The sequence below is a fragment of the Pongo pygmaeus genome, chromosome X (genome assembly GCF_028885625.2).
Source record: "Pongo pygmaeus isolate AG05252 chromosome X, NHGRI_mPonPyg2-v2.0_pri, whole genome shotgun sequence".
Lineage (NCBI taxonomy): Eukaryota > Metazoa > Chordata > Mammalia > Primates > Hominidae > Pongo > Pongo pygmaeus.
Genome location: NC_072396.2, coordinates 2,488,503 through 2,516,271, shown reverse-complemented (window position 1 = coordinate 2,516,271; position 27,769 = coordinate 2,488,503). Strand labels below are relative to the sequence as shown.

Below are 27,769 nucleotides of genomic sequence, written 5' to 3'. Positions count from 1 at the left end.
AGCCTCCCAAAGCACTGGGATTACAGGTGTGAGCCACCAAGCCTGTCTGATAAAAGCTCTTTTAGAGTAACAGGGCAAAGAGAGAAGCAATAAACAGTGCTCAAGAACTAGCTCCAGACAGATGGCCAGCGTAATAAATGTAAATGAACTAAATTTGCCAATTAAAAGTGAATGGTCTTTTTTCTAAATAGAATTCCCAGCACCATTTTAGGAGACTCCAATTCAATAAATTTAAGGAGTAGGGCTCCTGACTGTATTGTCTTGAACAAGCACCCCCATCATCCCATCCCAGGGGAGTGTGGGGCAGCTCCCTCATTTATGAAAATCCTAACTCAGTGAATTTAAGGAGGGGCTTCTGAATCTATGTTTTCAACTCAAACTTCCACCCCACCTCCCCTACCTTACTGATTCCATTTGGTAAGCATAGAGAACTGAGTTGCAAAGGAAAAAAAATGGCATAAATGTTGGAGGCAGAATAATGGTGAGGAGGACCTGGATATGCTTCCCACCTATACACCCAACATAGAGTCTTGTGGCTGGTCAGGCACAGTGGCTCACCTGTAATCCCAGTACTTTGGGAGGCCAAAGCAGGAGGACTGCTTGAGGCAAGAGTTTGAGACCAGCTTAGGCAACATAGTGGGACCTAGTCTCTACCAAAAAAATAAATTAACAAAAATGTGTCAGGGGTGGTGGTGCACACGTGTAGTTCCACTTCCTTGGGAGGCGGTGACAGCCTCACCCTTGACAGCCTCAGCCTTGGAAAAAGAAAGTACTGTTATCTTGAAGACTACAGAATCATTTTGTCCCTGACCAGTGGAAGAGGACCTAAGCAACCCCCTTTGAGTGAAAGTGGGTCACCCGGGCTGGAGGTAGGGATGTGAGATATTGTTTTGTAAGCTAGCATTTCCTACAAAATATGAATTTATACTTTGACCAGATCTTGCATTGTGAGGGGATGTGAGGGGATGAGGTAAGACATGAAGGGGCTTGAGAGAATCAGTGACTAGAGGTCAAGAGAGTTAGACAAAAACAAAGGCTCACTGCAGCCTCAACTCTCAGCCTTGATCTTTCTAGAGGTCAAAAGAGTTAAAAATAAAACAAAACAAACAAACAACAAAGGGAGAGCCAAAGATACAAAAAAAGAATTACGTGAGAGGGTAATGAGCAAAACAGCATCATTCAAAAACAAAAGGATGAGTCACAGAAAAGATGGGGAGGGATCCAGGGCACAGTGATTAATCAAAAGGAGTAATTTCAACAGCTGTCCGATGAAAGAAACAAAGATAAAAATAGCAATTGTAATTAGCCGGGCGTCGTGACGCTCGCCTGTAGTCCCAGCTACTCGGGAGGCTGAGGCAGGAGAATCGCTTGAACCCAGGAGGCAGAGGTCGCACTGAGCCGAGATCGCACCATTGCACTCCAGCCTGGGCGACAGAGTGAGTCCCTATCTCAAAATAATAATAATAATAGTAATAAAAGAAAAAAAAGGGCCCATCTAGCATTCTCCGTCCCAGACTTAGAGTACAAGTCCAGCATCCGGAACAGACATTTCAAACACCAAGCTTTGAGAAACTGAAATCGCAACTTGATTGCTCTGGGCAGGTCCTAAGACCCTTCCCGACGAAAAGAAAAGGAGCTCCCTGTGCTCAAGCCTAACTGGGTTTATTTTTTATTTTTATTTATTTATTTTTTGAGACGGAGTGTCACTCTGTCGCCCAGGCTGGAGTTGCAGTGGCCGTGATCTCAGCTCACTGCAACCTCCACCTCCCGGGTTCAAGCAACTCTCCTGCTTCAGCCTCCCGAATAGCTGGGACTACAGACGTGAGCTACCACACCCAGCTAATTTTTGTATTTTTACTAGAGACGGGGTTTCACCATGTTGGCCAGGCTGGTCTCGAACTCCTGACCTCAGGTGACCCACTCGTCTCGGCCTCCCAAACTGCTGGGATTCCAGGCGGGAGCCACCGCGCCCGGTCAATCAGCTCCTCCTTAGCCCAGGCCTCCCCGTGTGACGACCTGGGAAAACCTGTTTCCACGCGCAGGTCCCGGAGGTCCCGAGAGCCAGGAGATGACGCGGCGAAGGAGGGGCGGGCGCCCGGCCCAGATCCCGCAGCTGAGAGGGCGGAAGCCTTGGCACTAGCGGAGCCCGGGCGCGGAGTGCGCTCTGGGCCAGCGCTCGGCCATGCGATCCGCCGCGCGGAGGGGACTCGCCGCGCCCGCCGCCAGGTGCCAGGGACCCCGGGACGCGGCCCACACTAAGGCCTGGGGTGGGGGCCTGGGGAGGGGGTCGCGAGCACGGCGAGGGGCGCTCCGGACGAGCCTGGGCCCCTGTAAAGGGCGTGGTTGTGTCCGGCGCCTTGTAGTCCCCAAAATGTAGCTGGAGGCGCGTTCTGTGCCCGGGAAAGACGCCAGACAGCAGAGCCCAGGGATAGGGGGCGACTGAGGGGACGAGGGGGGTGGAGGAGACCTAACTGAAGGGAAGGCGGAAGGGCAGGGAAAGAGAACAAAGGCGGAAGGGAAGGGAAGGCGGAGGAAGGCTGGCCGGGACTCGCAGGGAGCGGAAACTGGGCCGGTCACGCCCTGCTGGGTCCTCCGCCTTCCAAGCCCAGCTACACCGCTGCCCGGATTTGGCCTTCAAAGGCTCCCTAAGACCCGCCCCGAACCGCGCCCCCCGCTCCGCCCCACTAAGACGCGCCCCGTCCCGCCCCAAGGCTCCATCCCCCGAAGCGTAGCCGTGCCCGCCCCACTTCCTAAGAGGCACCCCGTCCCGCCCCCAACCTCCAGCTCGATGCCCTCCAGCACGGCCGTGTCCCCCGGGTCCACTAAGACGTTCCCTGTCCCTCCCCAACGCCCCGTCCTCCCGAGCACAGCTGTGGCCCCCTCCCGATTTCTAAGAACGCCCCTTCCCGCCCCCCGCCTCTTCGGCCCCACCATGACATGCTCCATCCCGCCCCCCGGCCCTTTGCCTTCCCAGCACGGCTGTGCCTCCCCATCATCCCACTAAGACGCGCCCCGTCCTTCCCCCAGACCCCATCCTCCCAAGCATGACTGTGACTCCCCTCGACACGGTCGGTAAGACACGCCCCTTTCCCCCCGTGGGCTTCACTGGGCGCACTCCCCCCAGCACCGCCGTGCCTACCCCGGTCACCTCCCAAGACTTCTCTGTCCCGTCCCCATCTCCACCACAAGCGCGGCCGTCACTTCCCTCTGGCCATGCCCCGGCCCCTTGGCCTTGTGCCACTCCATGTCCGCACCCTCTAGCACCGCCATGCCCCGCTGCACTTCCTAAGGTGCGCCGGGTCCTGCATTCCTGGCTTCATTTGCGCCCCAGTGCCACCGGTAGAGGGTCGTGACTGCAAGTTGTCCAGGTTCTTGGCGTTTTGAACAAAGAATTGGACAAAACGCCCAGCAAAGAAAGAATGAAGCAGCAAAAGAAGGAAAGCAGGGATTTATTGAAAACAAAAGGACACGTCACAGTGTGTGAGCCGACCAAGCAGCGGCTCAAGGGCCCGGGTACATAATCTTCTTGGGTCCAAATACCCCCTAAAAGTTTCCCATTGGCCACTTCATGCTCACATGTAACTGAAGTGGTGGCCCGCGATCAGTCTGATTGGTTGAAGACAGCAGCCAACCAGAGGCTGAAGTTACAAAGGTCACACTCCTGTGCAAACATCTGATTGGTTGCAAAACCCAACTAATCAGGGCCTAGGGTAAAGTCACAAAGTTGCAAACGAAGACTAGACCCGAAATCAGTCCGACTGGTTGCAGACAGCCAGTCTACTATCTACCCAATAGAAAAGGTCAAAGGGAAGCGTTGGGTCCTTTTGTTACTTAGGCATGGAAAAGTAGGATTTTCCCTCCAGGCGAGGTGGCTCATGCCTGTCATCCCAGCACTTTGGGAGGCCAAGGCGGGTGGATCACCTGAGGTCAGGAGTTTGAGACCAGCATGGCCAATATGGTGAAACCCCGTCTCTACTAAAAATACAAAAATTAGGCCGGGCCTCTATTAAAATTACAAAAAAATTAGCCGGGCGTGCTGGCGGGCACCTGTGATCCCAGCTACTCAGGAGGCTGAGACAGGAGAATCCCTTGAACCCTGGAGGTGGAGGTTGCAGTGAGCCCGGATCATGCCATTGAACTGCAGCCTGGGCAACAAGAGTGAAAGTCCATCTCAAATAATGATAATAATAATAATTAAAATTTTTTTTAAAAAAAGGAAAGTTAGGATTTTCCTTTCAATTTAGTTCTAGGAAGCCGGCATGAAAAGCCTTAGGTTCCCTGCCTCCAGACCCTATTCTCCTGCCTCAGCAGCGCTGCCGTGCCTCTCGCCACCCTCCAAGACACGCCCCGTCCTGTCCCCTTCCGCAGCCATTGCCCTGCTGGCCACACCGGATCCCTCCCCATGGCCTTATTCCTCCCCTGCCCCCCAGCACAGCCGTGTCCCCCCACACCCTGAGATACACCCCTCGTTCACGTCCTCCCCGGAAAGCACGGCCATGATCCCCCAACACTAAGACACCACCTATCCACTGCAGTTCAAGGACTGCTTGAATCAATCCTCCCACCTCAGAATCAGGCAGAGGTTGCTGTAAGCCACCATCATGCCACTACACTCCAGCCTGGGCAACACAGCAAGACCCCATCTCAAAAAAAGAAAACAAAGAATAATAAAGCAGATTGGTTGTTTCAAAGTTACTTTTCTTACAGGGTTAAAGCATGGGAGACTTTCTTAGCTCAGGTGAACTACACATCTTCTTGCTTACTCAAATCTTCTGTTTTTTGGAAAACTGGCCTGTTTCCCTGTTCAGCTTGATGATGTGGCAGTTAGCACAAGTGACTCCATTCCAGTTTGTTCTGACCTGTATGGTCTAGTGTAGCAGGCCAGGTCTCACTGATGCAGGCCTCCATAACAACTGTTTCAGCACTGACTGAGTGGTGAAGTTACATACTAAAAGCTGAAACAACCAGTGCCTTTATGCAAAGGCTGGGATGTAACAAAAGCACACAAAGAGTTTTGCCCAGGCCTCTCCTGGGCCTTTGAAGCATGACGACACAACGAAGGAATTCTTAACGGGGCCCATTTAGGATTAAACAAGTTTTATTGTGGGTCTGAAGAAACTCCCCAGACCTCCACAAACAAGCTTTGTTGGGGACTAAAGGAACTCCCCAAAACTCTATGATTTAGCAGGAGACAAGATAAGGGTAATCACCCCAGCACCTGGACTCATCTAGATTAAGTAAATTCACTGAGGCTCCAGAGGAAGGTCTTCAGGACTCAGATCTTAATTACAGATTAGAAGAAGTTAATCACTTATGTCTTTAGATAAATGCACACTTACACTTAGACATATAGCTTTGAAGGTATATAAGCTCTGGAAAGCTTTGTAATTTTGAGTTGGTTGGGAAAGAATTTCCAGGCCTTCCTCCTGTAACTGGTTACAGAATTAAAAACTCTCTTCTTTCCCAGTTCATCTGCATCTCTCTATTGGGTCATGAGAAATAGCAGTCTGACCCTCGGTTTGGTCCAGGGACACTAGTGCAGGAATTCAGGCCAAGACAATAACCTCCCGTAAAGCTGAACGTCTTAATTTAGTGGTAAGACCTTCGCCTTCCCAGCGAGCTGCCTTGAAATGCCTGCTTCCCTTGCCAAATTGTAGATAGTCATTTCTGTGTTTTGCTTTTCTCTCCAGGGACTCTTTGCCGGTGCTACTGTTTTTATGCTTGCTTCTGAAGACGTGTGAACCTAAAACTGCAAATGCCTTTAAACCAAATATCCTACTGATCATGGCGGATGATCTAGGCATTGGGGATCTCAGTTGCTATGGGAACAATACACTGAGGTACAGTTGGTTGTTGCTATTGGTGATGATGTTATGTGAGTTTGACTGAATGGTGCATTTAAAATCTGCCTGGAGAAATTAGGAACCTCCTTAGTTCCTCAGAAGTCAACAAAAAACTACCAACAGGTAAAAAGTCCCTTTTAAACGATGTGGAACTGCGGTGAGTGGGTGAATGTATTACTACCACAAAATGGGTAGCTTAAAACAACGGAAATTTGTTCTCCCAGGTCTGGAGACCAGAAATCTTAAATCCAGGTGTGGGCAGGGCCGGGCTCCCTCTGGGGGCCCTATGGGAGGATCCTTCCTGACTTTCCCAGCTCCTGGGGGCTCCAGGTGTCCCTGAGCTTGTGGCCGCCTCACTCCAGTCTCTGCCTCCGTCTCCACGGGGCCTTCTCTGTGTCTGTGTCCTAATCTCCTCATCCTATAAGGATACCGGCCATTGTAGCAAGGCCTGCCCACTGTAAAGATCTCATCTTCTGTTGATTACGTTTGCAAACAACGTCTGTTGTGGGCTGAATTCTGGCCTGCTCCAAATTTGTAGGTTGAAGCCCTAACCACCAGTACTTCAGCGTGTGACCATATTCAGAGATGGGGTCTTTGAAGAGGTAATTAAGTTAAACTGAGGTCCTTAGGGTGAGCCCTAATCTGATATGGATTACTAAAAGAGGAGATTAAGACACCAACAGAGCTCCCTGAGAGGCTGTAGGGGAGGACCCTTCCTGCCTCTCCTAGCTCCTGGGGGCTCCAGGCATCTCTGGGTTTGTGGTGACATCACTCCAGTTTGTGCCTCCGTCCCCACGTGGCCTTCTCCTCTGTGTCTGTGTCTCCTCCTCTGTCTCTCAGAAGGACACTGGTCATTGCATCTAGGGCCCTCTCTAAACCAGGATGATCTCATCTCGGGATACCTAACTAATAACATCTCCAAAGACAGTTTTTCTAAGCAAGGTCTCACGCACAGGTTTGGGGGGTCAGCACGTGGACAGATTGGTTCGCAGACCCCCATTCAGCCCACTGCAGTGGCATGTGCAAACACAGAGTAGTAGCCTCTATGCCAACCTTACCAGCAGAGCGCTTGAGTGGTGCTCACGTGCTTTCTGCAACAGGAGAAAAGGTGAGAAAGCTCCTTATTCCATTTGGTGGGCTTTTCTCCTAGAAGGACCACCCCAGAATGCAGGCTTCATGTGCTTTTCAATAGCTGCCAACCTCAGGAGCGGTCCCCGCAGAGCAGGGCCTCCCTTCTTTGCAGTGGACATTGCAGCACCTGCAGCTGTCTGCCCAGTGTGGGCCGGGCACGGTGGCTCCCGCCTGTCATCCCAGCATTTTGGGAGGCCAAGGAAGGTGGATCACTTGAGCCCAGGAGTTTGAGACCAGCTTGGGCAACATGGCAAAACCCTGTCTCTATGAAACATACAAAAAATTAGCCAGGTGTGGTGGCGCACGCCTGTAGTCCCAGCTACTCAGGAAGCTGAGAGTGGAGGATGGCTTGAGCCCGGGAGGTGGAGGTTATGGTGAGCTGAGATTGTGCCACTGCATTCTAGCCTGGTCCACAGAGCAAGACCCTGTCTCTAAATCAATCAGTCAATCAATCAATCAGTCTGCCCCCTGTCCAGGGATCCCCTTTCGAACACCCTGAGCAGGCCTGGTTGTAATTCACAGAACATGCGGTTCATCTGTTTACAGTGTACAGTTCAGGGACTTTTAGTCTATTCACAGAGCTGTCCATCTGTCACCACAAACCATGTTAAAGCATTTACATACCCCCAAAGAAACTCTGCATCCCCTTAGCCATCACCTCCAGCTAGGAGCGAATCTGTGTCCCCTAAACGCCTATGTTGAAGTCCTAACCCCCAGGACCTCAGACTGTGACTCTATTTGGAGACTGAGTCTTTAGAGAGGTGATTCAGGTAAAATGAGGTCACTAGGGTGGGCCCTGATCCAATAGGACTAGGGTCCTCATAAGAAGAGGAGATAAGGACACAGACACACATAGAGCAATGACCACCTGAGGACACAGGGAGAGGATGGTGTCTACGAGCCCAGGAGGGTGGCCTCAGGAGGAACCAGCCCTGCCCATGCTTGATCTCAGACTTCCATCTCCCAGAATGTGAGAGAATAAATGTCTACTGGGTTTGTTTTTCTGTTTTATTTTGTTTTGTTTTTTGAGACAGGATCTCACTCTGTTGCCCAGGCTGGAATGCAGTGGCGTGATCACAGCTCACTGCAACCTCCATCTCCTAGGCTCTCACCTCAGCCTCCTGAGTAGCTGAGACTACAGGCACATGCCACCATGCCCAGCTAATTTTTGTTTGTTTTGTAGAGACAGGTTTTCACTATGTTGCCAAGGCTTGTCTCGAACTCCTGGCCTCAAGTGATCCACCCACCTTAGCCCCCCAAAGTGCTGGGATGACAGGCGTGAGCCCCTGTGCCCAACCAATATCTGGTGTTGAAGCGGCCAGGTGTGTAGGACTTTGTTATGGCAGCCCCAGCTAACGCTCCTCCAACTGTCTCAGCACCCTAACCCTCAGCCTCTGGCAGCCACTAATATACTTTCCATCTCTATAGACTCCCCTGTTAGGGACATTTCATACAGATGGAATTATATAACCTGTGGTCTTTTATGTCAGGATACTTTCACAGAACACAGTGTTTTCAGGGTTCCTCCCTGTGGCAGCAAGTGTCAGTACTGTGCCTCAGGCCTTGCAGTGGCTGAGTCATATTCCATAGATTCCATTCTATGTGGATACCTCTTTTGGCTCCTTTTCTCTCTCTTTCTTTCTTTTCTTTTCTTTCTTTCGTTCTTTTTTTTTTTTTTTTTTTTTTTTTTTTTTGAGACAGGGTCTCACTCTGTTCTTTCACCCAGGCTGGAGTGCAGTGGTGCAATCTCGGCTCACTGCAACCTCCGCCTCCTGGGCTCAAGCTATTCTCCTGTCTCAGCCTCCCGAGTAGCTGGGATTACAGGCGTGCACCACCTTGCCTGACTAATTTTTGTATTTTTTTTAGTAGAGACGGGGTTTTACCATGTTGGCTAGGCTGGTCTTGAACTCCTGACCTCAAGTGATCTGCCCGCCTAGGCCTCCCAAAGAGTTGAGATTACGGGCATAAGCCACCGCACCTGGCCCTCAGTTTTTTGATATCTGATGCTGAACGCTTTTAGGCCTCTTGTCTCTGTGCTCCACATCTGGATGAGCAGATAAGAAAGCACAGGGACTGTCTCCTTTGGTGCTGATGGCAGATTCAGACCATAAACGCCCCCACCCTTGCATGGGAACCCTCATCCCAGCCCCACACCCTCACCACAATTAAAAACATAAATCTCCTTTCTTTGCTTCCTTATTTCACATGAGCTTGGAAGGCCTGCCCTGCTCTCCCCGGAAAGCCTCGTTATATGAGTCATAAATTGTCTCATATACTTTGTGTGTGTGTGTGTGTGTGTGTGTGTGTGAGATGTCATCCATCTCAACATCAACACCAAACTTAGGATAGGGGTCGATCTACTGCTACAGGAGACCATAATGCAACTAATTCTGAAATCCGGTGAAGTCTTTGCAGTCTATTCCTGTGCCTTTCAGAGCAGGGATCTGCTTAAGCCAAATGCATGTCTCCCTTCCAACAATGACATTTGTGTGCTTTGCTCAGAACGCCGAATATTGACCAGCTTGCAGAGGAAGGTGTGAGGCTCACTCAGCACCTGGCGGCTGCCCCGCTCTGCACCCCAAGCCGAGCTGCATTCCTCACAGGGAGACATTCCTTCAGATCAGGTTGGTGTCATGGAGATGATGGAGAAATGGGCACATCTGTGTGCACTCATTCTGTCATCTGTAACAGTTGAGTACTGATGGTGAAGATATAGGGGCAATGGTACAAAGATCATCTGCAATTCATCATCTTCCTTGTATTTATGTAAAGAATATCGTATTGTGTGCATACACATAAAAGTTGTGATCATTAGGATGTGAACAGAAAAACCAAGGTCTGTGGAATATTTTAAAGAGGTTTATTCTGAGCCAGTGTGACTGATCACAAGACCAAGTGTCTCTTAGAGAGAGCAAAGTTTCCCCAAGTTGAGAATCACTGTGATATAGATAGATGATAGATAGATAGATAGATAGATAGATAGATGATAGATAATTGATAGCTAGATACATGCTAGATGGATGATAATGATAGATAATGGATGATTGATAGCTAGATATCTAGATGATGATGATACATAATGTTAGATGATTGATAATGATGTGATAGATGATTGATAGCTAGATAGCTAGATAAGAGATTATTGATAGATAATGATAGATGATAGAAAGATAAGTGATAGATAGATGATAGATAATGATAGCTGATTGATAGCTAGATGATTAATGATAATGATAGATAATAGATACATACATAGATGGATAGATATAGATGATAGATGATGGATACATATTGAGATAGACAGGTGACAGGTGATAGCTAGGTAAACAGATAGATAGACATATGATAGATCACATAGAGTCTGTCATCCTAAGGTAGGGTGTCTCTGTTTTGGCATGATGGGCATTTGGGGCTAGATGATTCTCTGTGGTGGGGCTGTTCTGTGCACTGTATGTAGGGTCTTGAGCAGCATCCCTGGGCTCCACGCACCCAATACGAGTAGCACCACACCCCACCCTTTCTGAGTTGTGACACCACAAACATCTCCAGACATTGGCCATGCTTATTATTTCGAGAATAGCATGATAGATAAGTAGGTAGGTAGGTAGATAGATAGATGACAGATGATAGATGGGTAGATAATTGATAGCTCCATACATGATAGATGGATGATAGATAATAGCAGCTTGGCTTCGGTGCACAAATCCAGATCTCAGACACCAAATCCCTCTGGTTGAGAAGTGCTCCTCTAGAGAAGGGAAAGTAAATTCTTCCTGTCTTCCCTGCCCCACAGGCATGGACGCCAGCAATGGATACCGGGCCCTTCAGTGGAACGCAGGCTCAGGTGGACTCCCTGAGAACGAAACCACTTTTGCAAGAATCTTGCAGCAGCACGGCTATGCAACTGGCCTCATAGGTGTGGATATGTGGGAGCCTCACATTATACGGTGGTTGGCAAGATTCATGATAAAAAAGATCCCAGGCCAGGCACGGTGGCGCACGCCTGTAATCCCAGCTACTTAGGAGGCTGAGGCAGGAGAATCGCTTGAACCCGGGAGGCGGAGGTTGCAGGGAGCCGAGATCGTGCCACTGCACTCCGGTCTGGGTGACAGAGCAAGACTCTGTCTCAAAGAATAAAAAAAAAAATCCCCTTTTCCTGCAAAGGAAAACAATCCTGTGTCCTCTGAATCGGAAGTTGGTGCCTGGTCCATCTCATGCCTATTGGATTGTCCCCAGTTTTTCATGAGTTTTTTTTCTTTTTAAATTCAAAATCCTAGGAGATTGCCCTCTTTTCTTCTCTGGACCTATCAGTCTTCAGCTTGTCCCCATTTATCACGACCTTCTTCAGACATTAGCCTTCTCTACATGGCCACTCACCATCTCAAAACCCCCAGAGTTAACAAACACTGCCTTTCTTTAGACAATAAACTCTGGCAGGGGCAGAACACCCTCTTTATAACAGATAGCATGTCAGGGGTCTCCAAGACCACCCAGTATAAGAGACAGCATGTCAGGGGTCTCCAAGACCACCCAGTATAAGAGACAGCGTGTCAGGGGTCTCCAAGACCACCCAGTATAAGAGACAGCATGTCAGGGGTCTCCAAGACCACCCTTAAGTTCGGAAAGTTGCTAGGAGGACTTGGCATGCAGTTGTGCTCATGGGTGATTTATGACAGTCAAAGGAGGTGAGGCAGAATCAGTGAAGGGAATTACACGGAATGAAGCCCAGGGCAGACCAGACACAAGCTCCCAAGAATCCTCCCGCAGTGGGATCACACAGGATGCACCATATTCCTCCAGAAATGAGTTTCAACAACATGCATGGAATGCTGTCTATTAGGGAAGCTCCCGGGAGAATCAGCGCCCAGGGGTTTCTGTTGGGGGCTGGTCCTGCAGGCACTCACTGCCTGGCACCTACCTGAATTCCAGACTCCCAGAACCAAAGGAGGTGTTTAGCATGAACCACGTTGCTTTTGCATATAGTTTAGGCACAGTCAGCTTATTATTTTAATAGTGTGAGTTCTCCATTGGAAATCCAGATCTCAAACACCAGCCACGGGGAATCTTACAAGACAGCCTTTGTAAGGGGCACTAGCTCAGGCCTGCCCCTTAAACTCCTTTCTGCACGGAGAGGAAAGGAGGGAGATGTTGGTTTATGCCGCCAAGCACCAGGCAGTCTGCTGGTTACCTCCTTCATTCCTTACCCAGCCTGTGGGTTTAGAGGTGCTGTCCCTGTCATACACATGAGAACATGGGAGCTCACTGGTGAGGTCACCCGCCCCGACCTGGTGGTGGAATCTCTGTGCAGGGTCCCCAGTTCCTCTCTGTGCTTTTCTCACACTCAAAGCCACTGTCCCATTCACAGGAGCTGCAACACCCCAACTTGTTCAAAGCTGTGGTTTTCTAAAGGAGGACAACCATTGTTCCTCCTTTTCAAGTTTCCTGCCACTTTATTTTTATTTTAAAATTTTTTTTAAGTTTTTTCTTCTTTTATTTATTATTTATTTTTATTTTTTTGAGATGGAGTCTTGCTCTGTCCCCTAGACTGGAGTGCAGTGGCACGATTGCAACTCACTGCAGCCTCCGCCTCCTGGGTTCAAGCGATTCTCCTGCTTCAGCCTCCTGAGTAGCTGGGACCACAGACATGTGCCACCATGCTCGGCTAATTTTTTTTGCATTTTTAGTAGAGCCACGGTTTCAGCATGTTGGCCAGGCTGGTCTCGAACTCCTGACCTCAAGTGATCCACCTACCTCGGCCTCCCAAAGTGCTGGGATTACAGGGCCAGTGCTTTAGACTGTGAAAGTCTGTGTATCTCCTACTCTGAGGGTGGATTTATTCTTTCTTTCTCTTTCTTTCTCTCTTTTTTTTATTTTTACCTTTATTTTCATTTTTATTTTTTGAGACGGAGTCTCGCTCTGTCGCCCAGGCTGGAGTGCAGTGGCGCGATCTAGGCTCACTGCAACCTCCACCTCCCGGGTTCACGCCATTCTCCTGCCTCAGCCTCCCGAGTAGCTGGGACTACAGGCGCCCGCCACCTATATTGTATTTTTTTAGTAGAGATGGGGCTTCACCGTGTTAGCCAGGATGGTCTCGATTTCCTGACTCGTGATCCGCCCGCCTCGGCCTTCCAAAGGGCTGGGATTACAGGCGTGAGCCACTGCGCCCGGCCGAAAGTCTTAAACCTTTAATCACTTGTCAAGGGTTCTGACATGGATACATTCATTAGTCTTCACGGATCAGAATGCGTTCATTTAAACACAGGTATCCAATCCATTCATTGCCTTTCCATTTCCAGTTTTGCTCTTTGCAGACTTTTCTTTTCCTGCCGACGCGGAATGATTCCGAGGTTCTTTGCAGCAGACAGGGCTGCTTCAAAGCGGGTCTGTGTTGAACGTTTACGTTTCTTTTAGGAAAATGGCACCAGGGTGTGAATTGTGCATCCCGCGGGGATCACTGCCACCACCCCCTGAACCACGGATTTGACTATTTCTACGGCATGCCCTTCACGCTCACAAACGACTGTGACCCAGGCAGGCCCCCCGAAGTGGACGCCGCCCTGAGGGCGCAGCTCTGGGGTTACACCCAGTTCCTGGCGCTGGGGATTCTCTCCGTGGCTGCCGGCCAGACCTGCGGTTTCATCTCTGTCTCCGCGAGAGCAGTCACCGGCATGGCCGGCGTGGGCTTCCTGTTTTTCATCTCTTGGTACTCCTCCTTCGGGTTTGTGCGACGCTGGAACTGTATCCTGATGAGAAACCATGACGTCACGGAGCAACCCATGGTTCTGGAGAAAACAGCGAGTCTTATGCTAAAGGAAGCTGTTTCCTATATTGAAAGGTGAGCAACCATCGCATCTTAAAGAGGAGATGGGGCCGGACGCGATGGCTCATGCCTGTCATCCCAGCACTTTGGGAGGCCAAGATGGGACGATCTTTTAGCCCAGGTGCTTTAGACTAACTTGGGCAACATAGGAAGGCAGGTTCTACAATAAATGAAATCATTAGCCAGACATGGTGGTGTGTACCTGCAATGCCAGCTACTCAGGAGGCTAAGGTGGGAGGTTCACTTCAGCCTCGGATGTCGAGGCTGCAGTAAGCAATGATCACACCACTGTACTTCAGCCTGGGTGACAAGAGTGAGACCCTGTCGCTAAAAAAAATAAAAATAAAGTTTAATTGAAAAAAAGAGGCGGTAACTGCTCAGAGCATCTGAGAGTCTCCTTATAATCTTTGGGATCTCAGACACCAACCCTCGGAGGAGATGGCTTTGCAGAAGCCAACCTTTTCATGTGGCTGCGTTTCCCGTATGAGAGTCTCGAAGTGGGTGTCATGTGATGGCTCGAATAGCATTGACATACACGCCATTGGGTTCTGTACATTTTTATTGACAGTTTTTTAAACTTTTCTTTTTGCATTCTTTGTAGAGATGGGGTCTCACTATGTTGCCCAGGCTGGTCTCAAACTCCTGGGCTCAAAGAATCCTCCCATCTTGGCCTCCCAAAGGGCTAAGATTACAGAAGTGAGCCACTGTGCCTGGCCTTTTTCTAATGTCTTTTTTTTTTTTTTTTTTTTTTTTTTGAGACAATGTCTCACTATATGGCCCAAGCTGGTCTTGAATTCCTGGGCTCACGCCATCCTCCCACCTCTGCCTTCCGAAGTGCTGGGATTATAAGCATGAGCCACCGTGCCTGGCCCTTACTTTTTAATTTGTACAAATGTATGGGGTATGTGTGAAATTTCGTTACGTGTATACACTGAATAACGATCAAACAGCATACTTAGGGTGTCCATCTCCTGAGTACAATACATTTTGTTAGCTTTGGTCACGCTACTCTGCTATCAGACATTGAACGTACTCCTTTAACCTTACTGTATGTTTGTACTCTTTAAACCACTTCTCTTTGTCCTTCACCCTTCCCAGCCTCTGGTCTCTATCATTCTATTCTCTATCTTCATGTGATCAATTTTTTTTTAGCTCTCACATATGAGTGACAACATGCAGTATTGGTCATTCTGTGCCTGGCTTATTTTAGTTAACACAGTGACCTCCTGTTTCATCTGTATTGCTGCAAATGACAGGATTTCATTCTTTTTGATGGCTGAATAGTATTGCATCATGTTCATACACCAGATATTCCCTTTTTTTCTGAGACAGGGTTGGTTCTGTCACCCATGCTGGAGAGCAGTGGTGTGATCATGGCTCACTGCAACCTCTGTCTCCGAGGCTCAAGCAATTCTTGTGCCTCAGCCTCTTGAGTGGCTGGGATTATAGGCACCTGCCACCACACCCTGTTAATTTTTTTATTTTTAGTAGAGACGGGGTTTCACCATTTCACCATGTTGGCCAGGCTGGTCTTGAAATCCTGACCTCAACTGAGCTGCCAGGCTCAGCCTCCCAAAGTGCTGGGATTACAGGCTTGAGCCACTGTGCCCAGCCTCCATTCTTTTTTATGGCTGAATAGTATTCCATTGTGGACATATACAATATATTCTTTTTTTTTTTTTTTTTTTTTGAGACAGGGTCTGGCTCTGTCACCCATGCTGGAGTGCAGTGGTATGATCACGGCTGACTGCAAGCTCCACCTCCCGGGCTCAAGCCATCCTCCCACCTCAGCCTCCCAAGTAGCTGGGACCACAGACTCAAGCCACCACGCCCAGCTAATTTTTCTATTTTTGGTAGAGATGGCATTTCACCGTGTTGCCCAGGCTGGTCTTGAACTCCTGGCCTCAAGTGATCCTTCCGCCTCAGCCTCCCAAAGTGTTGGGATTACAGGCATGAGCCACCACGCCTGGCCCACCATCTATTCTTTCTGTGTTCACCCACTGATGGACTCAGAAGGTGATCCCCTGCCTTGGCTCTTGTGAATAGTGCTGGAGTGAACATATGGGTGCAGGGCTCCCTTTGATGTACTGTGTATTCTGTGTATTGTCAAGGAGGTTTTCTTCTTTCAGACACAAGCATGGGCCATTTCTCCTCTTCCTTTCTTTGCTGCATGTGCACATTCCCCTTGTGACCACGAGTGCCTTCCTGGGGAAAAGTCAGCATGGCTTATACGGTGATAATGTGGAGGAGATGGACTGGCTCGTAGGTAAGTCAAGGTACCACGGAGCCTCACTACACCCTCGGCCTCAGGTTTGAACATAGGGCATAACAGACTGGCCATCTGAATATGAACCAAGTTGCAATAAAGAATAAGGGCGGTGGCTCACGCCTGTAATCCCAGCACTTTGGGACGCCAAGGCGGGTGGATCACCTGAGGTCAGGAGTTTGAGACCAGCCTGGGCAACATGGTGAAACCTTGTCTCTACTAAAAATACAAAAATTAACCCGGCGTGGTGGTGCACACCTGTAGTCCCAGCTACTTGGGAGGTTAAGGTACAAGAATCGCTTTAACACAGGAGGCAGAGGTTGCAGTGAGTTGAGATCGCACCACTGCACTCCAGCCTGGGTGAAAGATCAAGACTCCGTCTCAAAAAAAAAGAAAAGAATAAGAGTTACTCTTAGCACTTTGGGAGGCCCAGATGGACAGATCACTTGAGGTCAGGAATTCAAAACCAGCTTGCACAACATAGTGAGACCCCATCTCTACAAAAATAAATGCTTAGCCAGGCATAATGGTACATGCCTGTAGTTCCAGGTACTCAGGAGGCTAAGGCAGGAGGATTGCTTGAGTCTGGGAAGTCAAGGCTGCAGTGGGCTGAGATTGCACCACTGTACTCCAGGCTGGGCAAGAGTGAGACCCTGTCTCTTTAATAATAATAATAGTACAAAGAATGGGGGCAGAACACACTCCCATATCATTTATTTGCTCCTTCAGTATTCCCAATTACTTGGTCTAATTCTGCACAAAATCAACCTTCTACACAGCCAGTGACTTAATGTCATCATCAGAAGTTACCGAAAGTGAAGCAATAAAGTTAATGTTCAGGACAATGCGGAGACACTGTCTTCCTTCTATGGCCTTCAGGAAACCTGGAGAGGACCAGTGAGGCTGTAGATTCTTAAAAGAGCACAGACATTAAAATTCTTGCAGAATCTGAATGTGTCTCCTGAGACAAGCATAGTGATAGAGTTCACAGTCTTAAAAGTCTGCATTTTCAGGTGGGGCAAAGTGGCTCATGCCTTTAATCCCAGCATTTTGAGAGGCTGAGGCAGGGAGATGGCTTGAGGCCAGGAGTTCAAGACCAGCCTGGGCAACATAGTGAGACTCCCCCCCGCCATCTCTACAAAAAATCTAAAAAATTAGACAGCCATGGTGGTATGCACCTGTGGTCCCAGCTACTCCGGAGGCTGAGGTGGGAAGATCGTTTGAGCCCAGGAGGTTGAGGCTGCAATGAGCTATAATTATTGCACCACTGAACTCCAGCCTGGGCCACACAGCAAGACCCTGTCTCCAAAATAAAAGAAATAAAAGACGAAGAATAGGGAGAAAAACTTCTGTCATATCATTTATTTGGTCCTTCAGTATTTCCGATTACTTAGTCTAATTTTGCACAAAATCAACTGTATTAGTCCATTCTTGCAAAGAAATACCTGAGACCGGGTAATTTAGAAAGAAAAGAGGTTGGATTGGCTCACGGTTCTGCAGGCTGCATAGGAAGCATGGCGGCATCTGCTTCTGGGGAGACCTTGGGGAGATTTGCTCATAGTGGAAGGCGAAGGGGGAGCAGGCATCTCATGGCAGGAGCAGGACCAAGAGAGGAGAGGAGGAGCCTCACACTTTTAAACAACCAGATCTCAAGAGAAGCTACTCCCTCTGCAGCACCAAGGGGGGGATGGTGCTCAACCATTCATGAGAACTCTGTCCCCATCATTCAGTCACCTTCCCCCAGGCCCCACCGCCAACACTGAGGATGACAATTCCACATGAGATTTGGGCAGGGACACACATCCAAACTATATTGTCAACCTTCTACACAGCCAATGACTTAACGTCCTCATTAGAAGTTACAGAAACTAAAGCAATAAAGTTTGGGACAATGCAGAGATGTCACCTTCCTTCTATGGCCTTGAAGAAACCCTGGAGAGGACCAACGAGGCTGCAGATTCTTAAGAGAGTGTAGATATTAAAATCCTTGCAGAATCTGAACATATCTCCTGAGACAAGCATAGTGATAGGGCGGGATTGGTTCATAGTGTAAACCAAAAATAAATTCAAAGGCCCCCCACAACCATCTGAATGGATACCCTCCTTTGCCAGGGCACCCTAAAATTTAACCCGAGAGACTGGTTCATGCCATGACGGGAAGAGGAGGTTGGACTTGCCTCATTCTACGCCCCCAGCATGAACATCCACACAGACCTTAACTCTGATAAGAAACATTTACAATCGATTTTCTCTGAAGCCTGCCACCTAGAGGCTTCATCTGCATGACAAAACCTTGGTCTCCACAACTCCTTATCATAACCCAGACATTCCTTTCTATTGATAACTCAATCAATTACCAATGAGAATATGTTTAAATTCCCCACTTCCAGTTGTTCCACCTTTCCAGCTCAACCAATGTACATCTTACGTGTAGTGATGGATGTCTCATGTCTCCCTAAAGTATACAAAACCAAGCTTTGCCCCAGCCACGGTGGGCACATGTCATCAGGGCCTCCTGAGGCTGTGTCATTCTTAACCTTGGCAAAATAAACTTTCTAAATGGATTGAGACCTGCCTCAGGTACTTTTCAGTTTACAGCAGGCTTCAAAGTCTGCATTTTCAGAGCTACAGATGACCTTGTGGTTTATATCATTTTGACTTTCAGTGCTTTCAATGACCAGTGGCCTCCAGGGATAAAGCAATTGCTTGGTTCGCAGGGCGTCCTCTGCGCTGCTGAGCCATCAGCCTCCAATATGCCAATGCCCATAGATGCTAGTTACAGCCCTGCTTCCTCCTACATAGACAGGGTTCTGTCATCACTGAGTCTCACCATTTCCCTCTCCCCAGTGTCTTTATTATGTGACACACACACACGGCACTGTGTTTAAAAAAGCATGCCCATTGGCAACCTCTTGGCGTTGTGTGTTCATTCTGTGTTTTGTATTGGTGGTATCTTGGGGTCGACCGAAAGAGTCAAACTCTGTAAAATATTTGGAGAGATTTATTCTGAGCCAAATATGAGTGACAAGTGGCCCGTGACACAGCCCTCAGGAGGTCCTGAGAACATGTACCCAAGGTGGTCGGCATGCAGCTCAGCTTTATACATTTAGGGAGACATACGGCATCAATCAATATGTGTAAGACGTACCTTGGTTCGGTCCAGAAAGGCAAGACCACTGAAAGGGGGGCTTCCAGGTCAAAGGCGGATCTACAGATTTTCTGATTGGCAGGTGGTTGAAAGAGTTATTATCTGAGAATCAATAGAAGGGAATGTCTGGGTTATGATAAGGGGTTGTGGAGGCCAAGGTTTCATGATGCCAAAGAAGCCTCCAGGTAGCAGGCTTCAGAGAGAATACATGGTAAATGTTTCTTATCAGACTTAAAGAGTCTGTTCTATCAGTCTTTTTTTTTTTTTTAAACAGGGTCTCACTCTGTTGCCCAGGCTGGAGTGCATGGTGTGATCTTGACTCATTGCAGCCTTGACCTCCCAGGCTCAGGCGATCCTCCCACTTCAGCCTCCCGAGTAGCTGGGACTACATACAAGCATGTGCCACCATACCTGGCTAATTTTTGTATTTTTTGTAGAGACAGGGTTTCACCATGTTGCCCAGGCTGGTCTTGAACTCCTGAGCTCAATCGATCTTCCTGCCTCGGCCTCCCAAAGTGCTGGGATGACAGGCAGGAGCCACTGTGCCTGGCCTCCTCTCAGTCATAGGTCTCTGTTTTAATGTGAATGCTGGTCAGTTGCACCTGAATTCCAAAGGGAGGAGGGTATCATGATGCATGTCCACCACTCCCCCCGCCCCCACTACTTTCCATCATGGCCTGACCTTGTTTTTGCTTTTTGTTTCTTTTGGTTTTTTTTTTTTTTTTGAGATGGAGTCTCACCCTGTCGCCCAGGCTGGAGTGCAGTGGTGTGATCTCGGCTCACTGCAAGTTCCGCCTCCTGGGTTCACACCATTCTCCTGCCTCAGCCTCCCAAGTAGCTGGGACTACAGTCTCCTGCCACCATGCCTGGCCAATTTTTTGTGTTTTTAGTAGAGATGGGGCTTCACAGTGTTAGCCAGGATGGTCTCAATCTCCTGACCTCGTGATCCGCCTGCCTCAGCCTCCGAAAGTGTTGGGATTACAGGCGTGAGCCACCACACCTGGACCTCTTTGGGGTTTTTTTTGAAACAGTTTCACTCTGTCACCCACGCTGGAGTGCAGTGGTGCAATCTCACCTCACTGCAACCTCTGCCTCCTGGGTTCAAGCGATTCTCCTGCCTCAGCCTCCCGAGTAGCTGGGATTACAGGCGTGCACCCCCCACACCTGCCTAATTTTTGTGTTTTTGGTAGAGATGAGGTTTCACCATAATGGCCAGGCTGGTGTTGAACTCCTGGCCTCAGGTGATCCACCCACCTCAGGCTCCCAAAGTGTTGGGATTACACGTGTGAGCCGCCAGGTCCGGCCTGACCTAGTTTTTCAGGTTAACTTTGGAATGGCCTTGGCTGAAGGGAGAGTCCATCAGTCAGTTGGGGGGCTTCGAATTTTATTGTTGGTTTGCATTTTAAACAGTCCTGTGGTATCACAGTGATTAGCTATGTCTTACACTTTGGGATCACATCGTAACCATGGCCTCCGAGTAAGTGTAGTCTCTTCTTTTGACTTCCTGGCAAGAGGTGCCTCATGCAGAAAGAAAGAAGTGCATTGAACTAGTGGATGCTGCTTTGTTTTCTTGGTCCTGAAACTTTCCATTTTCTGTAAAGGTAAGGTTCTTAATGCCATCGAAGACAATGGTTTAAAGAACTCAACATTCACATATTTCACCTCTGACCATGGAGGACATTTAGAGGCAAGAGATGGACACAGCCAGTTAGGGGGATGGAACGGAATTTACAAAGGTGAGTTGTGGACATCGGGGACACATATGCATTTGACCAAATAGCTGCCACCACTGAGGGGCCCAGAACAAGTTGAACTGAAAATGAATTTGCTCATTTCAAGAAGAATGCATTGAGCACCTACTGTAGTACAAGTTCTACCTAGATGAGCAGGACAGGCGATAAAAAGTCACATCCCCTCCCTTTAAAGGGTTTACATTTTAGTAGAATACAGAGAAGTATAAATAAATAATTCAGATAAAATTAAAGTTTATTTTATTATATTCTTAATTTGTGAATATTTAATAAAATTACTATTTTAATATTTTAAATGCATCAATTAATACTGATGCATAATATTAATGCACATTTTAAAAATTATTGATAATTAACAAATATTTTTAAATTATTAAATTTAATGAATATTTTAATACATTCTTTTATTCTAAATAAAGGTAGCATAGATTGACTAGAACAATCAGCCACAGCGACCCACCGATATTCAAGAGGCCAGGGAGTAGCATGATTCTGGAAATATTGCTGTGGCTGTTTTTGGGAAGCTGAGGCTGCCTCAGTGTGCATGTGTGCGTATTCACATACCTATGCACAAATACATCCAGATGTGTGTATAGGCTGTTGGGCAGTTTCCGGCAAAATCCTAACAATGTCTTTTACTTACAGGTGGGAAGGGTATGGGAGGATGGGAAGGTGGCATCCGCGTGCCCGGGATCTTCCGCTGGCCCGGGGTGCTCCCGGCCGGCCGAGTGATTGGAGAGCCCACGAGCCTGATGGACGTGTTCCCTACTGTGGTCCAGCTGGCGGGTGGCGAGGTGCCCCAGGACAGGTATGTGGAGATAAGGCCGCCTGTTCCCTGATTTTTTGTAATTGTTTTTAGTTTTTTTTATTATTATTTCAATAGGATTTTGGGGAACAGGTGGTGTTTGGTTACATAAATAAGCTTTTTTTTTTTTTTTTTTTTTTTTGAGACAGTCTCACACACTTGCCCAGGCTGGAGTGCAATGGCACGATCTCGGCTCACTGCAGCCTCTGCCTCCTGGGTTCAAGCAATTCTCCTGTCTCAGCCTCCCGAGTAGCTGGGATTACAGGCATGCACCACCATCTCCTTTACCCACGTGACCATGTGTCTTGGGGTCTGTTATGATTAAAAGTAAGAACAGGTTGGGTGCAATGGCTCATGCCGATAATCCTAGCACTTTGGGAGGCTAGATGGGCGGATCCCCTTAGGTCAGGAATTCGAGACCAGCTGGCCAACGTGGTGAAACCCCATCTCTACAAAATATACAAAAATTGGCCGAGTGTGGTGGCTTGTGCCTATAGTCCCTGCTACTCAGGGGGCTGAGGCATGAGAATCACTTGACCAGAAGGCAGAGGTTGCAATGAGCTGAGATTGTGCCACTGCACTGCAGCCTGGGCGACAGAGCAAGACTCTGACTCATAAAAAAAAAAAGGGTAAGAAAAGCCAACCTAGGAATGTGGGCTGTCCAGCTGGTATTTGAAGGCTTTGTGTTGACATCCAAGGTGACAGTGCTGTGTGTTGGGGTGTGTGTGTGTGTGTGTGTGTGTGTGTGCATGTGCACTCTGCTTATGCAGTGCTGCATAACAAATGGCCCCAACACTTACAGACACTGTGTCTTGAAATAACCACATGTATCCTGCTCAGCAACCTGCAATCTGAACAGCGACTGGAGAGACAGCTCATCTCTGCTCCATTTGCTGGGGAGCCTTGCATTCTGGGAGAGGTGTTCCCAGGTGCAAAAGGCTGCCTGGGAACCCGTGGTCTGACTCTGCTCTGTGTTCTCTTCATGAAATCAGGGTGATCGATGGCCACAGCCTGGTGCCCTTGCTGCAGGGAGCTGAGGCACGCTCGGCACATGAGTTCCTGTTTCATTACTGTGGGCAGCATCTTCATGCAGCACGCTGGCACCAGAAGGACAGTGAGTACACTCTGCCCACAGCCGGGGTTGTCCAGAGAAACAGCCAATAGGATGTGTGGATATGTGGATGGATGGATGGATGGATGGATGGATGGATGGATGGATGGACAGATAGCTATAGAAATACAGATAGATAAACCAATGAGTAGATTATAGATAGATGATGAGGGGGGAGAGAGAGAGAGAGAGATGATAGATACGTAATGGATAGATGATGGATAGATAGATAGATGAGATGGATGATGGATAGATAGATAAGATAGATAATGGATAGATAAGATAGATGATGAATGGATAGGTAGATGATAGATAATGAATAGATAGATGATGGATAGATATTTAAGATACATGATGGATGGATAAATATACAGATATGTAAGATAGATGATAGATAAGATACATGACTGATGGATAGATAAGATAGATGATAGATAGATAAGATAGATGATGGATAGATTAGATAGATAGATAGATAGATAGATAGATAAAAAGTAGAATCAGTTCATGGATGGATGAATAGATGGATGGACAGATAGATGGATGAAAGGTAGATAGAGATATCTGGTGGGCTGTTAGAAAAAGGAAAGATAGATGGAGACATAGTTAGATAAATAGATGATAGATGGTAGATAGGTAGATGATGATAGGTATGTAGGTAGCTAGATAGATGGTAGATAGATGATAGATAGATAGATAGATAGATAGATAGATAGATAGATGATAGGTAGATAGATAAACAGATAGATGATAGGTAGGTAGATAGAGGATTGATAGATAAATAGATAATGTTAGATAGATGAGATCGATGGGTAAGATAAATGGATGGATTGATAGATAAATAGGTAGCGATAAATAGATAAGTACCCAATCATGCTGTTTAAAATATCATGGTTGTTTCTGTGTAGAAAGGTAGTAGATCGACGTTGAACAGTTTCAACATAGGGGAAAGGGTAAGAATTAAGGAACCTCTATGATTCTGATTTCTGAAAGCAGCCACAGTGAGTGCTCTGCAATGAGTCCCTTTGCCTGGGGCATGCAATGTAGAGACACAAACGGACACACACATGGGTGCACGCGCGCACACACACATGCTCTGACTTAACAAGCTGAAGGCTGTGATTGTGTGAACTGCCTCGTGTCCCCCCTCCTTTTCATTGAACAGGGAGGTTCACGCTGATTCCACAGGGCTGACACCTGCATCCTGTGTTCACACCTGCGTGTGATTTCTGCCACCCTGACTCCCTTCTTGTCTGCCTCCAGGTGGAAGTGTCTGGAAGGTTCATTACACGACCCCGCAGTTCCACCCCGAGGGAGCGGGGGCCTGCTACGGCCGAGGCATCTGCCCATGCTCCGGGGAGGGCGTGACCCATCACAGACCCCCTTTGCTGTTTGACCTCTCCAGGGACCCCTCTGAGGCACGGCCCCTGACCCCCGACTCCGAGCCCCTGTACCACGCCGTGATAGCAAGGGTAGGTGCAGCGGTGTCAGAGCATCGGCAGACCCTGAGTCCTGTGCCCCAGCAGTTTTCCACGAGCAACATCCTGTGGAAGCCGTGGCTGCAGCCCTGCTGTGGACATTTCCCATTCTGCTCATGCCATGAGGATGGGGATGGCACCCCCCAAATGCCAGGACTGTGAAAGAGGATCCAGGAGAGCCTGACTGCGTTGCAAACAAAATTCTCCAAGCTTGGTTCTATCTTCAGCTTCCCTTTTTGCAAGGAACATGCCCTGGACTGAGAGTGGGTCCCCACTTTCTTTTTTTTTTTTTTTTTTGAGACAGAGTGTCGCTCTGTCCCCCAGGCTGGAGTACAATGGCGCGATCTCTGCTCACTGCAACCTCCGCCTCCCGGGTTCAAGCGATTTTCCTGCCTCAGCCTCCTGAGTACCCAGGATTACAGGCACCAGGCACCTGCCACCATGCCTAGCTAATTTTTGTAGTTTTAGTAGAGAGAGGGTTTCACCATGTTGCCCAGGCTGGTCTCGCACTCCTGACCTCAAGTCATCCACCTGCCTCAGCCTCCCAAAGTGCTGGGATTAGAGGCATGAGCCACTGCGCCCATGTAGGGTTTCCATTTCCTGATTTGTGAAATAAGACTATCCCAGTAGGCACCCACTGATGCCTCCTCTTCCTCTTCTAAATCTCAGGGTTCGTCATTGTGCCAATGCCCGATGTTTTCACCCCTCCGTCTTAAAGCATTGTTGCAATTTCATCACCTAGATGACATAACAGCCTTACAAAAGGACAGGGAAGAGTGTCTGTTCCTACTCTCACACAGTGGAGGAAAGTTAAAGCCTCTCAGTCTCTGTTTATGAGGACTCATTGATCTCAAAGAATTGATGCGTTTTTCATACATTAGGGTCTCTGTCCATGTGTCTTCCTGATATTGTTATAGAAATGGCTTCAGGCTGCTGGTAACAGATGCTGGGGAAAAAGAATGCCTTAAACAAAGCCAGGCACGGTGACTTACACCTGTAATCCCAGCACTTTGGGAGGCTAAGGTGGGAGGATCACTTGAGCCTACCCAGCCTGAGCAGCACAGTGAGACCTCATCTCTACAAAAAACAAATAATTAGCTAGATGTCATGGCACACAGCTGTAGTCTCAGCTACTTAGGAGGCTGAGGTGGGAGGATTATTTGAGCCTGGGAGGTCAAAACTGCAGTGAGCTAAGATTGCACTACTGCACTCCAGGCTGGGGGACAGAGTAAGACCCTGCCTTAAAAAAAAAATGCCTTAAAGAAAAGAATAAGAGAAGGGTGTGTTCTCTTCCAAGTAGTGAGCTGATCAAGGGGAAGCAACCCAAGACTAGCAGGCTCTTTTCAATTCCCAGCTCTGCCACTCTTAGCATGGCAGAGAGTTGGCCTCATTACGCCAGTGTGGCTGCCACAGTGCCAGACATCACATTCCAGGCAGTGGAAAGGAGAAAGAACCAAAGGGCATCCCTTTCTCTTGAAGCAGTCCCTGTGAGGGGGGATTATCTGGAAGCCCAAACCCAATTTCTGCTTCCAACCATTATCCATAGAAACAACTGGAAGTTGAGAAGTGCCGTCTTTTAGGTGGACACCTGGCTGCCCTGTATGAAACCAGAATTAGGTTGGTCAGCAGGAAAACAAGAAAACACTTACTGTGTTGACTGAGGTTTTTGACGCATCGCTTTATTGTCAAATTAAATGACTGTATCTCATTCTGCACTGAAACACGTACTACCATTGCCTATAATTGGCAAATGATCCTCAGAGGCACAGAAGATGCCCTGATGGAAAGTTTGCCCCTTGGGCAAAGAGACAGCCGTGGGAACCTTCAGACATACAGAGAGAAGGAAGCTTTTCTTCCTACATTCCTCAAATAGCTAAGATTTGACCAATGTGTTTTCTAAGTCAATCCTAGTGTGTTTCCTCCTCACCTCTTCCCTCTGTGGCTTTGATGATGGAAGTGTAGTCCTAACCTACTGCACAGCTGGGACCCCCTGCCCCTAGATCCCAATACTGGGGATGGGAGGACCTTGCACTATTCCCCTCAGTCCATCTATCGAGGTCTTTGCAGGAAGCATACTGGGAATTGAAACGAGAGCCTAAATGACATCTAAGAAAGGTAGTGTTCAATACCAGGTATTAGATGAGCATGGGATTCTAAGGACATCAGTGGGAGGCAGGGAGCCACCTTCAGACCTCGGCATGGAAGCTTCCAAAATCCAGAGGAAGAGGCAACGGGCTGTCCACAGCAGTGAGAGTCACAGGTAGAAGAATCATCACAGCCCTGCTAACCAGGCAGCAGATGCCCCTCTCCCCTGGCTCCCTGTGTCCAAATCCTACAGGGGCATCTGTTGGCTGAACTCAACCTGAAGCCAAAGAGAAGATGAGTGGAGAGAGGCAACATTTATAGAGCTTAGGTTTCTAGGGCTGGAGAGGGATCTGGAGGGACACACAGGAGACACCTGGCATAACCAAAAAATGACAAAAAAAAAAAAAAAAAAAAAGAAACATCTATGGAGCATGGGACACGGCGGGTGGAGGCAGCTAAAAGCCATCTCATCTTTCACTGTATTCAACAAGCCCATTATAACAAGTCTTTCACGCTCAACCATTCAAACAATCCCAACAATCCCAGCCTAAGAATTTCCTGGCATTTGATGAAAATGGCTGTGGGTTTTGCTATCTTTAAGCTCCCTGGGAAGCAGGATATAAGCCCAGGGCTGGCAGGCTCTTTCTAGCTACCTGCTCTTGCACATAGAGTTTGCCTCATGGTTGCAAGAAGGCTGCCATAGCTCCAGATGGCACATAGACATTCCAGGCAGCAGGAAAAAGGAAGGAGCACTTAACTGAAGGAGGTCAGGGAGTTGGTTAGTCTCCACCTGAAGAAGACAGCCATGAACCAGCTTCAGTTGACTAACGGGCTCCTGTGAGTGCATCTTTGGACTTTTCTGTAGGTTGAAATCTAGATGTGGTATGTGTCTTAAAGCAGCCACCAACTCCTCCCATTACCTTCCAAGTGAGCCCAACTACACGATGGAGCCTCTTCCCTGCCCTTGGATCTGGGCTGAGCCTCTGACTTGCGTTGACCAACAGAATGCAGTGAAAGTGATGCCGATACTACCCTTCCTGCCCTAGACTTGGGATACCTGGCAGCTATATTCTTCCATTCCTTAGGACTTGCAAAAACGGGTCTCAACATGCCTTCCCAGAGCCATGAGATGTTTATTTGCCCATTCATTGATCTGAGACGTGAGTGTAAGGAGTTTAAATCAACCTCTTAATAAAGTTGCTGCAGTCCAGGGGGTAGGTACCTGTGGACGGCTCTGCGAATAGGACAGTCACATTTCTTGGGAATCAAGTGCATCCCTAGGCTGGCAGTGCAGCAGAAATACTGAATAAAATATGACAAATCTCCCTGGA

At 48.3% G+C, this 27,769-nt stretch overlaps 1 protein-coding gene across 3 annotated transcripts; it reads left to right on the top strand.

Moving 5' to 3' along the window:
- The first annotated feature begins 1,348 nt into the window (after nt 1-1,348).
- On the top strand, nt 1,349-27,767 carry ARSD (arylsulfatase D). Of its 3 annotated transcripts, none has more exons than XM_063660071.1 (10): nt 1,349-1,436; nt 5,691-5,840; nt 9,477-9,598; nt 10,768-10,890; nt 13,386-13,809; nt 15,924-16,060; nt 20,810-20,944; nt 21,605-21,767; nt 22,757-22,878; nt 24,139-27,767. In XM_063660071.1, exons 2-10 carry the CDS (start codon nt 5,785-5,787, stop codon nt 24,513-24,515), a joined length of 1,659 nt encoding a protein of 552 aa, XP_063516141.1. In that variant the 5' UTR covers nt 1,349-1,436; nt 5,691-5,784; the 3' UTR covers nt 24,516-27,767. The 3 variants fall into 3 exon arrangements, with proteins under 3 accessions (XP_063516141.1, XP_054328274.1, XP_054328276.1); XM_054472299.2 differs by lacking the exon at nt 1,349-1,436 and adding an exon at nt 2,084-2,226; XM_054472301.2 differs by lacking the exons at nt 1,349-1,436; nt 20,810-20,944; nt 21,605-21,767; nt 22,757-22,878; nt 24,139-27,767 and adding exons at nt 2,084-2,226; nt 16,840-19,209.
- Nucleotides 27,768-27,769: the final 2 nt, after the last annotated feature.